Source organism: Varroa destructor, unplaced genomic scaffold (assembly GCF_002443255.2).
Source record: "Varroa destructor unplaced genomic scaffold, Vdes_3.0 BEIS01000006.1, whole genome shotgun sequence".
Taxonomy (NCBI): Eukaryota; Metazoa; Arthropoda; class Arachnida; order Mesostigmata; family Varroidae; genus Varroa; species Varroa destructor.
Genome location: NW_019211459.1, coordinates 31084066 through 31095547, shown reverse-complemented (window position 1 = coordinate 31095547; position 11482 = coordinate 31084066). Strand labels below are relative to the sequence as shown.

General features: G+C 38.7%; 1 protein-coding gene and 1 long non-coding RNA gene across 3 annotated transcripts; one reads left to right on the top strand and one right to left on the bottom strand.

Moving 5' to 3' along the window:
- Positions 1-240: 240 nt before the first annotated feature.
- LOC111253149 (uncharacterized) lies at positions 241-10014 on the bottom strand. Of its 2 annotated transcripts, XR_015330506.1 has the most exons (5): positions 9892-10014; positions 9185-9385; positions 6638-7559; positions 4954-4999; positions 241-320 (listed from the first exon to the last, which is right to left on the bottom strand). It is a non-coding gene; the product is annotated as an uncharacterized LOC111253149 (long non-coding RNA). The 2 variants fall into 2 exon arrangements; XR_002674500.2 differs by having other exon boundaries at positions 4954-7559.
- Positions 1050-4482, top strand: LOC111253145 (fanconi-associated nuclease 1-like). Its single transcript, XM_022812146.2, has one exon. The coding sequence runs from the start codon at positions 1262-1264 to the stop codon at positions 4040-4042; it is 2781 nt and encodes a 926-aa protein (XP_022667881.1). The 5' UTR covers positions 1050-1261; the 3' UTR covers positions 4043-4482.
- Positions 10015-11482: the final 1468 nt, after the last annotated feature.

The following is an 11482-nucleotide window of genomic DNA, read 5'->3' as shown; positions in this document are numbered from 1 at the left end:
TAAAATTACGTTTTCTGAAAATGCATTTTGCCATAGCATTCGTATTCTGCTAAAGTACTATTTTATATAAAGATTTTTAGATGGTTTAGAAATTGATTCGCGTTATTCCAACTTTAGTATACGAAGTCACGACAATTATTGTATTAATAACTGTGACATGGCTTCAGAATTTAAGAAAAATATGTGCGCTTTTCACCTTTGAAAAGTCGTATGGAACAATTCGAAATGAATATAAATGCATTATGTTTGCATAAATCTTTATTTTGTTAGACATTCATTTAGCAGGCGTTCCCATTTGCGGTCTCTTAATCACCTGGAACCTACATAAAATATAAAATGCATAAAACGAGATAGAAATAAGCTGTTGTTATACATTTTACGTAACTAAATGTTGATAGCGGTTTAGATCATTTCATTTTAAATTAAATAGACCGAAAAGAAATAGTCATTCGATTTTAACTAATGCCTATTTGCCTAAAGGCGTGTGCCAATATAATTAGGTTCCAAATCTGACTTAAATTACGCCGAGTTTCAAACCTCCATAGATATTCTTAATTTTATGTTCAGTATAGCCATTAAGCGTTGCTCTAGGCCGCTGACACTCTGAAAATCGTTGGTGAAAAAAATAGGTCTACGTTTGGTCTTGCAACTATATCATTTTGCATGTCCCCAATTTTAGTAAGTAAATTATTTTTCATCTGGAAGCAGTTAACAGACCCTTAAGCTGCACAACAGCTTACAGAGCGAAATCTCCGCTGGTTTCGCATAACTTATCTTAATCGCTTATTTAATCTCTGGTCAATTATTGAAATCAATTATCCATATAACTATAAGTTAGTTTATAAAATGTGTATAAAAAAGTATAGCATATTCATAGCCAGAATTATCAATAATGGATTGGTAAACTTTGATCGGCACTAGCTTTCCCAGCGTTGCGGCCCATTGCCTAAACATGCATTTGTCAATGAGTGCTTTTTTTTCATTTATAAGCTTCATTTTTTATTCTAACCAAAAGCAAGCTCGTACTCTGTCAAAGTCTCTTGAAATTCAGTACCTGTCTGGACGTAAACTCTGTTTGGTTTTTGTTTACCAACAAAAGGCGAAGCTTCTATTCAAAGCGAAAGCATAAGACCAGCTGAGTAACGCTGAAGGCAACCCGGCTTTGAATATCGTTCTCCAAGCTGACTGGTTATCTCTTGACGCTTTTTCATGTCATTGTTTTGTGGTCTTCGTATATTAAAGATGCCACGTCCTTTTAAGTATGTCATTGTCACAAAGTCCGAGTAAAAGTTCGAGTTCTCCAAGGAAAAGATCCCCGCGTAAACTTATCCCACGACCGGTAAAGCGCAAATCTGTCTCAAGCAGCTCAGAGTCAAACCAGGTCCCTAAGACACTACATCATTTTTTTGCGAAACAAACAGCGAAGGCCAAGGCAACAAAGATTCTGCGGAGTAACGGAGATACGTCAAGCAAAGCTCTTGTTATTGGCGATAGTGACAGTGATGAGAAGAGTAAGAAGCTCGGTAAACATTTGGCGCGGAAACTTTTTTCACCCAGTCCGACGAAGAGAACGAACGTAGCACAAGGAAGTGGTGACGAGCTATCGCAAGAGGCAACTTCGACAATATCAAGCGAAGTTTTAACAGAAGACCGAGTTCCTAATCGGGAAAGTGACGCATGTGAATCGAACAGCCAAGATGCACCACGAAGCGACACAAAGCTTCTCGTAGAAATTATATCTCCTTTGAAAGAGCCCAATGTGGAGCTGGTAGACGATGACACCGACGAGGTTATGGGCCGTCTTCCAGAACCTGAAACATCTACTTCGAAACGAGCTACGCAAAATTACGAAGCTCAAACATTTCGGCACGCCTATGAAAAGGCTATCAAAAAGGAGCTTTTTAGTTATAAGGATAAAAAATTATTGTCAAGTTTCTTCGTTCTTAACGAAGGTGCACAGGAACTCTGGCTTCGGCTATATCAGAGAAAGCACCAATGGATTCTACGGTCAAGAATTTCTTATAACATAGACCATATTGACTCACTGCTGAAGGAACTGGTCGAAGCTGGATTTCTCTATGATAAGACACATCTAAATGATCTGAAGATTTTGCTTGACCTTCTACCTCAAAAGAACGTCGTCGCGTTAGGCCGAACGTTTTGTGATCCAAAGAAGTGTACGACAAAGGCAGCAACAATTGAAGAGTTAATAATTCACGCTGGACGAAAAGACGCCTTGTTTGGCGCTCAACGAATTCGACATAACATTGTTAAGTGCGGACAGCAGCTTATAGAACAATGCTATTTCATCGAAGATTCTATCGCTGCCGCTGTCACTAGAATACTGACGCTCGTTTCTCTCGGAAGTCATTTTGACACATTCACAACTGCTGCGGATAAGAGTGACCACGGTGTGTGCAATCTATTTACTATCAGCCAATTTATGCGGGGAAATTATTTCTTCCCTGAATATACTGTTGTCGATATAGTTCCCACACTGTTTTCCAACCCCGAAGAGTTTGCTTTGTACTGTGATGCGCGTCAGTATGTATTTCGGCTATCAAAGCTGACAGAGACTCAGAAATGGGATACGGCACTCACTAAATTTGAAGAAGCATACAAGTGGTTTATGTCCTCCTGCACTAAAGAAAGATTTTCCAAGGACGCAGCTTTGCCAGGGTTTCTGCAACGTTTTTCTTACAGTTACTGCCTAATGCGATGCCTTGTGATCGGCGCAGAGATATTCGAACGCCACAAACGATATCAGGACGCCATTGATCTATATTATACAGTTCTATCGCAGACGTCTCTACAACAAAATAGGCGCGGAATGTATTGGATCAGACTTCTTCTTGATATTGATTCTCATTTAAAACTGCCAAGGAACTCTCTTTGTCTGGCTAGCATTGGGCTAAAAGATAGCATCGCCCCTCAACACATGTTTGATATATATACTAGAGCTAAGCGATTAGCAGAACGTTTCGAGATTTTTTTGCCTCAACTAGAGAGATTTACCCCACCGATCGAAGCCCCAATAGAAGTAATATATGGTCAACTTACTAAACGGGATATTATAGGTAGACGAAATGTATTTGCTACGGTGGATGAAATAGGCGAGAAGATTGTAGGCCCAGAGGCTGTCGCTATAGAGCATTATCTGCAACATGGTTATACAAACGGTGTGCACGGTGAGACCCGGAGTATACATATGCTTTTTGCCGTACTTTGCTGGGATGTACTTTTCGCGGAGCCTTTAGAGACGGAACCCGTTCCTCCAGCGCCAAAAGGAATCGCTTTAACTCTGGAAGCTGAGTTGCAGGCGATTAAACACCTATTTAAGAAGGACGACGTCGTCAATATCAGCGACAACGATGACGAAGTGGATGCGTCTACTTCACCAGCGAAAAAGCGCCGTCGAGATCGACAATCAAAAAGGCCACCGCCAAAGAAGAAGAAGGTGGTACCTGTTGGAGTCCAGCTAATCCCTCATCGAGAATACTTCCGCCCAGATCTGTTCCCGAAGGAGGTAACATCACATCGTCGGAACGCATGGCTACAGAAAGCCTCGTATATAAATGAATTTCAATCGGGTCCACTTGACCTCGGCTATCCAGAGTTTTACCTAAACCGCAAGCGAGCTATAGATCAACATCTTGCGACACTGGAATCAATAACCTCAGACGAAATGGTTTCTATTGCTAAAAAGAATTACGTGCTACACAGCGGCCGCGTCAATCCACTCTTCAGTTGGGAGGTTCTCAGTGTGGATGAGGTGACCTCATTGGTTGCTTGCATCCCTGTTACCGTTATTGTGGCTATTTGCCGTCAGTTACTCGTCGACTTTCGGTTTTATCGTTCCGGCTTTCCCGACATAATTCTCTGGAACGAAAAGACGCGGCGTTGGAAGGTAGTTGAAGTCAAGGGTCCTGGCGATATCTTGTCAACGAAACAACGTTATTGGATGCACCTATTACTGTCCCTTGGGGTAGACTGTGCTACCTGCCGCATTGTTTCGGTGCATAGCAGAAAAATTCGCATCTGACCCGCCAAAATCCGCAACTGATTAACCGAGAGAAGTTTGTTTTCTCATAACTTTCTCCATTGCCATTTTTTACTGCATATTTATATAGGTGTCCGTACATATTCGCACATGTGGGGCACGTTATAACTTTTAGCTAGCTTTTCTTTCTCGAAAACCTATTAGAGTATTAATATTGCAGCTCTGTAGCCGAGTGGTGTATTAGGTATATTCGGCTAGCTTTGTCGCCCTTTGAGGGTGGTGTGGTATTGAGGTAGCCAAAATAAGCTCGCCCGTTCGTAAACAATTATTCATAAAAACTGGTCATTTTAATGGGTCTGTGTAATACAGGTATATACATCTGAATACGTTTCATTTCTGACATTTCTTATACATCAAATATATACGAACCTATAATTTTTGGGCGTTCTTATTAAAGTATCTAAAATTATCTACTAATCATTCTTACAGTGCTCTTATTCGTAGAGAATATAAAATAATGTAATAAATAGTGTGTAAAGGGTTAAGGGATTCTAAATCATCGACAAGTGAATCAAAATTCGCGCTTCTTCAATATACATTCAGCGCCATCTATAAATCCCGATGTAAGAGAGAATGAAGCGGTGGCAGGATATGCCAAATTTGTTGGCTCGTATTACAGGATATTCCAGCACAAGAGGATACAAGTAAAGCACAATTGCAGAGTCACGAAAGATAGTAACTATCTAACCTGGCATATATAGCAATTCTTACGAACACAGTATATCGTTGAAATTTCACAAGTTATCACGCTCTAGTATCCGTAAATATCGGTTACAAAAAGCAAATCAATTTTTTAGGTATCAGTAACACTACATAAAATATACGGATGTGTTCGTCAGTGTGCAACATTTGTTAAACGTATTCAAGGTATTCTATCCCGTCTTCTACTCGACCTGTTCGCATTGCTTGAAGTGAGTCCCACTTCCTTTGATGGAAAATCTGTAAAGCAACAATAGACAGTCATAATGGGGCCGGTTATTAAAAAAGCAGCTGAGGGTTCGTTGTGGAAAATGTAGCAGGTTTTATTTACAGTCCATCAGAAATAACGTAGTGCACAACTATTACCACAATCGGTTGAAAACGGATCGCTTGAAAACCAATTAAATACTTTTTCAGCTAAATATCTTCTCTGCAAAAAAAGAGGATTCGATGATAAACAGGAGTACTCTTTTGTGATTTGATATACAGCTTCATTCAAAAGCCACTGTAGAAAGTAGATAGCACACAGTTTACTGTTTTCTTTAGAGAGTATTCTACTGCTAAATAGATCCTGACTTAATATCGTCTTTCAGTTGTCACTAAATTACATTGTAGTTGAAAGTCAGAACTAGGAATTTGATCGGTAGGTGCCTAATTAGAACGAGTGGTTTATCCTAAAACGCGCACCTATAACTTGAACAAGCTCTGATAAATCATGGAGGATACCTTGCGTTATTCGTAGACGTCATTGAAGCTAAGCGGGTACTGCTAAAGCTGCGTCGGATGACCTTTTCACATACTAAACGCGATTTTACGATATTCTCTGTTGAATTTTGTCTGATTTACCTTTTATTACTACGCTCAGGGCACGATAATATATTCATCCTAGTTATTTTACGACGCAATTGAATGGCTAGTTTGACTAAATTGACTTAGTATAAAAAAATGGAAAGAATTTTTCAGACAACTGCGCACCGACAACGGCTAAGGCGAGCTAACCATGAGGAAATGAGGTGTTTTTGAAACAACGCAGTGCTTGTACTGTGTGTGTCTACAGAATTTTACATTTTTTTATTTGGCGCTAGGTTTTCTATTTTGTAGATATCATAGCATAACGAATATGTATTGCACTTAGTATTCAATAGAATTGCTGCCGCGAATTATGGTTGCTGGATCACTGACCTTGATAATGAATAGGCGAACCTGGACGGACTGGGCAACATTCGTAGCATCGAAACAGCATTATAAATTATTTAATTACTCTAATATAGATTAATCCAATGGGCTTCCGTCGAGCTTAATACAGACACGAACTGAAAAAAGCGAGTTGCAGTTTTGCCGTGCTGGAATATCAGAGAACCCTCTAATCATTTTTGAAAGTGATTTTTTTAAAGCTCTAGGGCTTAAGCCCGGACACCCATTGTATAATAATAATAATAATAAAATGCAAATGAACATCAGAGGCTGTGAATGCACAGTTGCTAATACATCTCGTAAATACGCTTCATTTTTCACATTTTGCTAAAAGATAAAACTAATAGTGCCATATGAAACAATATAGGGACCAAGAGAATGTCGTCAGTTTTGTTACTTATGCAAGCATCACATCTATAACATTCGCTGACCTTTGCTTGTGGTCATTCAGGCTTATGCACTTCTTCGTGACTCATACCGTACAGACGCGCTGGACGTTGCTCAATACTATTATATGATTTTCGCTGTTTCATTGCAAAAGCTAGCTTACACATACTCGGCCTAAACGCAACTTCTAAACCCGAATTTGCTGCAGCTGTTTTATCACCACATTGCACTGTCTTCGTTACTTCGTTACAATTATTTTTATTGTCCTATTATGCTATTTCATTGCTCTGTTATTACCCTATAGCCGTTGTCCCATTGTCCTGTCCTTATGATAGATTAGCCTAATCTTAGGCGCACGTCGTGATCTGGGTTCGAATCCGAGGCAGCCGCCGGATGGAGTCTTTAGCGGCAATGCGGTACCATACGTACAACTTAAAACGTTTAGTTTCATTCAGTTTATTCCTGTTATCCACTGCAACACACTTCCGTTAAAGGCTCCCATTAAGCCGTTATCTTTAACCTGTTATACTCTAATGTAGCCCGCTACCTCACACTGCAACTTCCAAATTCCGTGTAAATTTTAAGCCGCTCGGGTAAAAAAACATTGAACACATTTTTTAGCGGCTCTATTGAGGAACTTATTTTAAGGCTCGACTTATTTCTCCAATTTTACGCCTCTTTCGCACATTTTCAGCCACTGTCGGTTTCTACTACTACTACTACTTTTCCTCCAATTTACATTGGAGTCTACGGTTACCACAAATCCGATGTTTTTCAGATGGGCCATTTTAAAACTAGTGAAGCCTTGTCAAACCGATATGCAAAAAAACACATAAATTGTCACAGCTATTTGGAAGATTGTCTGGCTATGTGCAAATGCTTACTTGAGAGTGTAGAATATATGCTGACAAGAACCTAATTTGTAAATCATTCTCCCATATAATGTTAAATTACATTTATTACGCATGGTAGAGGTCTTACTTGGGTGTGTTAGATTCAGAACGAATATGAATCGTATGACTCTGCTTTTGCTAACTAGCACATAACTATTCGAAATCGTCTTCTATACAGGCACTAGGCCACCTTAGAAATAATTGTAGAAGTGAATTTCAACGCTTCACTGCAGATCTAGGGTCATCCAGGCGGCAACTTGGTAATCCTGTTATATGTTGGAGCGTTTTTTGACAGCGCGCGTCTGCTGCTTGACAGGCATGCACACCTAAACGACACAGAGGCCTCTATGTGCTTTATTTTTGGTACACGTTTCTCCTATAGCTTTCTTTAGTGGTTCTTAAACGGATCTCTCACATTAATGAACTTGGGCAAAAGAAATCTTTACATATCGGTCCTGTTACTGGCTCTTATCACTTATCAACGAATGACATACGGGTGCCTCTATCTTGAAACAAAAGTAAATAATTTTATTTATTATTACTAATCTATATTTTTTTGTATCTAAATGGCATATGTCAGCGTGAATCACAAACTTTCACGTAATATACATATATACAGCTGGTTAAACAAATGATTCGTAAAATACCAAGGCTCTTTGCTCTACATAGTAGTCTGCTTTTCACTTTTCTTTTATGGCGAAACTTCAAAAAGAGACGGAGTAGCTGGCCAAGCTTTGTTGCATTAAAGCGTGTCAGTTATCCTCAAACAAAAATGGGTTAGTGTTGAATAATCCGTACGAAAAATTGCTTGGCATACACTGATTTCGTAGTAAAGGTTATGACTTGAAATTATTTTGAGATCAACAGGACCGACACTAACTGATATCTGCCTCGAAGGGCGTCTCGGAATCACACGGTTGGTACAAAGTATGATCTCTTTTTCCTTTAACGCTAAAGCGTTCAGCAGAAAACAGTTTAATAATTATAGTCTCCTTGAAAATATCCTTGTCTTACAGGCAACTCAATATACGCAATAATTAACCACAATAAACTTATATATATATAGCACATATATAGGCAATCTTTAGGTTTTCCAAATGCTTTCTAAGTTTCAAAGTTATTTTTGCAAACTTAGTAGGACAACTAGTAGTACTGATGCGTCTTTAATTTCCCGCTTAACTTTCATAAAATTAGCTGATTTAAATGCTTATGGCTTTAGGCTCACCAAATAGCTCTGTCAACGAATTTTTCGTTTTAATAAATGTCATTTCACGCACATGATTGCAGAAAAATCTTTCTGGAGTTGGTACTGGCAGAAGATAGTGTTTTAAAGGAAAAAAAAAGGAGCTTACTTAAGTCACTCAGATCGCAATACACCGAAATTCAAAAGTGAGCAGCACAAATGCAAAAAACGAGTACCATTGCTACTTGCTTTTTGCTTTAATAAATAGGACGTCTGAGAGTCCGGATAGATAAATAGGAACTATTTCGTCACAGAATCCAGATGAGTCGTCGATAATTTCCCAACAGCTTTGTCTTGATATTCATTGCTCACTTACAGATAACAAAAACGCTATATTGCTCGCTTTCCGAAGCAATCTAAAATAACTTAGACGACTTACGTACTCTTATCTTTTGTGCTTTTGCAATGCCAGGTCGTCCCCCAATATGACTTAGCTCACATGGGTAATTCCGTTACACAAACAAGAAAGCGCGGATCACTATTCGATCGGGTCCAAGCGCATCAAAAAACGACATCTAGAAACATTTTGAGTTATTCGGATTTCTCACAAAAAACACAGACAAGTGCTATCGAAACACGGTCGAAAACCACAACCTGTATTTGGCAACAGTAGTTGATATATTAATACGTCCAATTTTTTCCTTACGACTACTTTAATATATTTCTTAAGGCCATGAAATGTGAGATTAAACCAAGCTCTGATCCTACCTACTTGATGAAAAGGGAGAGGCAGCTGTCGAAACCTCTACATCGCAATGAGATAATGGACATCAACTAATGGGCAGGTCTCGATGCTTCTGTTATACAAATTTTTATTTGCTTCTTTGTATCAAGTTGCATGTGTATCCCTTTGGTAGGAGAAAGATAAAATGAGCCAGAAGCTGTTCTATTCATGGAGAGGTTGTTTACCTTGAACAATTCAAACAGTTTTGAAAATTATATTTCGATATACTGTATAAAATTTTAAATCACTGACTTTGCGTCTTTGTATCATTCTCTTATTAGCCAAAACATCTGTTTTGCAACCACCCCTAGTGCTGCAAGCTACAAGCATGAAAAAACGCAAAAAAAAATAGAAGAATCGGATTATTTTTGTACTCTAAGGTTGTGTCAGAGATTCTAAACATGCATGCTTCATATTTAGAAAGCAGCTTCAGGTCCTCTTTTTTTTATTTATATAAATACTTGATCAAACCAATTTTTCTTCCTTTGACATATTTCAGAGGGGCTCGAAGCAAGGTAGGAACAGCTACCTAATGATTATGTTGTGTTCTTTTCAATCTCTATGTCGCCGGAATTCTCGGGCAAAAAGGCGGTGGTCAAACGCCGACTACTAACACTACTCGACTGGATAATGTCTATAGAGCTGCAATAAGCAAATAAAAAATCCCTCAGAAAATGTCAATCAGACCTACGTATGTATGACGAAAGGAGAAATCCTGCACCAGAAATATATGTAACTTGCCGGGTGTGTCATCACTGGTGGACAAAGCCGATATCGGACTAAGAAGTAATAATTATGCTGTACTCACGGAAAGATTCGCACAGGGTGGCTCGACCGTGCCACAAATTGTACCACAAGTCGAGCTAGAAGTTGTTTTTAGATTCGCGTTTGGCACTCGCATTGTACAAAGTGGTCAATCCATGACTAAAACTATCTTTATCAAAAACTTGCTTTAAAACTAACTTTATCTTTACGAAAATAGGAAAAACACCAAATTCATGTAGTGATCTGTAAGTGAAGGTTTGTGATAAGCAGGAAATGTATGGTTTATTGCGACTGTTGTGTGTTATGCTTACGTTATAAATTATGCATCAACGTGTCATTTTTATATTTAATTAGAATGTTATGATTCGAATATTAAATTTAAAGTTGACATCTAGTTTTGTTTATACGCATTAAGAGCAAAATACAGTAATAGTTACCAATGTTACTGTAGTAGTGAGGATGTCTCAACGAACACATTAACGATAATCATATATGCAACTCTCTAATGTAACCGCATAAAACTAACGAATTTCAATAAACGATTACTATAGTTAGCTTATCAGGTAGACTGCTGCTCACAAATTCAAGTCAATATAAAACTTGGCGGGAGTAGTCGTAAAGAAATGTGTAGACACGTATGGACGTTCCTTCGTCAATGTTTACGTCGAATCATTCAAATAGTTTTATATCGAAATATCGAATCTCCGGCAAGCTTTATTTTTTTGGTCTTTAGGTGGGACTCGTGGGATTCTTAACACTTCGCTTGTAAATGGCAGATACTGCACAGATTCATTAGATAATGAGTAAGTTAATGAGTAAAGAGATTATAGGATCAGCGATGGTTGTATTCGGGCATCGCGTAGTCGCTCACTGCGATGTTGTGTGGTTCAAATAGGGAATTGATGACCGCGTTGCAGAAGCCAGCCAGAGAGAGCTGAGTTGCTAAACAAGTGAGTGGGAACTCATTAAGTCACTATGTAAATGTAGCAATCTGTAAAAGGCCTTTCAGTTGCATTAGCAGCAATCTCATGCCCCTGAAGTTTCGCATGTGCGCTGTTAGAGCCTTCCAAAGCAAGAAAAGAGAACTTCGTGTTTGCTTCAGTATATCAAGAAAGCAACGTTGTATATCGTTCACCTTTTTCACTAGTTGTTCATTCATTTCTGATAGTCATCACTATGGATCTGCAAACACAAAAAATATGCGGGCAAATATGGAATTTTTCTTCGGTCATCTCGAAGGATGTTTATGGCGGCCAAAAACTATATATATAGTTTGTGGCATACACAAGTTGTGTCTTTCAAAACCAAATCTGGTTGTCAGCTTTGTGATCTAGCCAATGGCTTCACATGTCAATGATGAATATGCCGCGGTACCTGGAAGTTTATTCGCAAGCAAGCTTTTCGGTCTTGCCACTGGTGAATAAAGTTTACAAAATAAGCTCCTCTAATCCAAGTTTAAAAAAAAATAATTCCTTTTTATAGAACTAGTAGAAAAGAGGGATTGCAAGCGAGTAAGA

Coding starts and splice junctions, on each gene's coding strand:
- LOC111253145 (XM_022812146.2), top strand. CDS start 1,262: ATGTCATTGTCACAAAGTCCGAGTAAAAGTTCGAGTTCTCCAAGGAAA.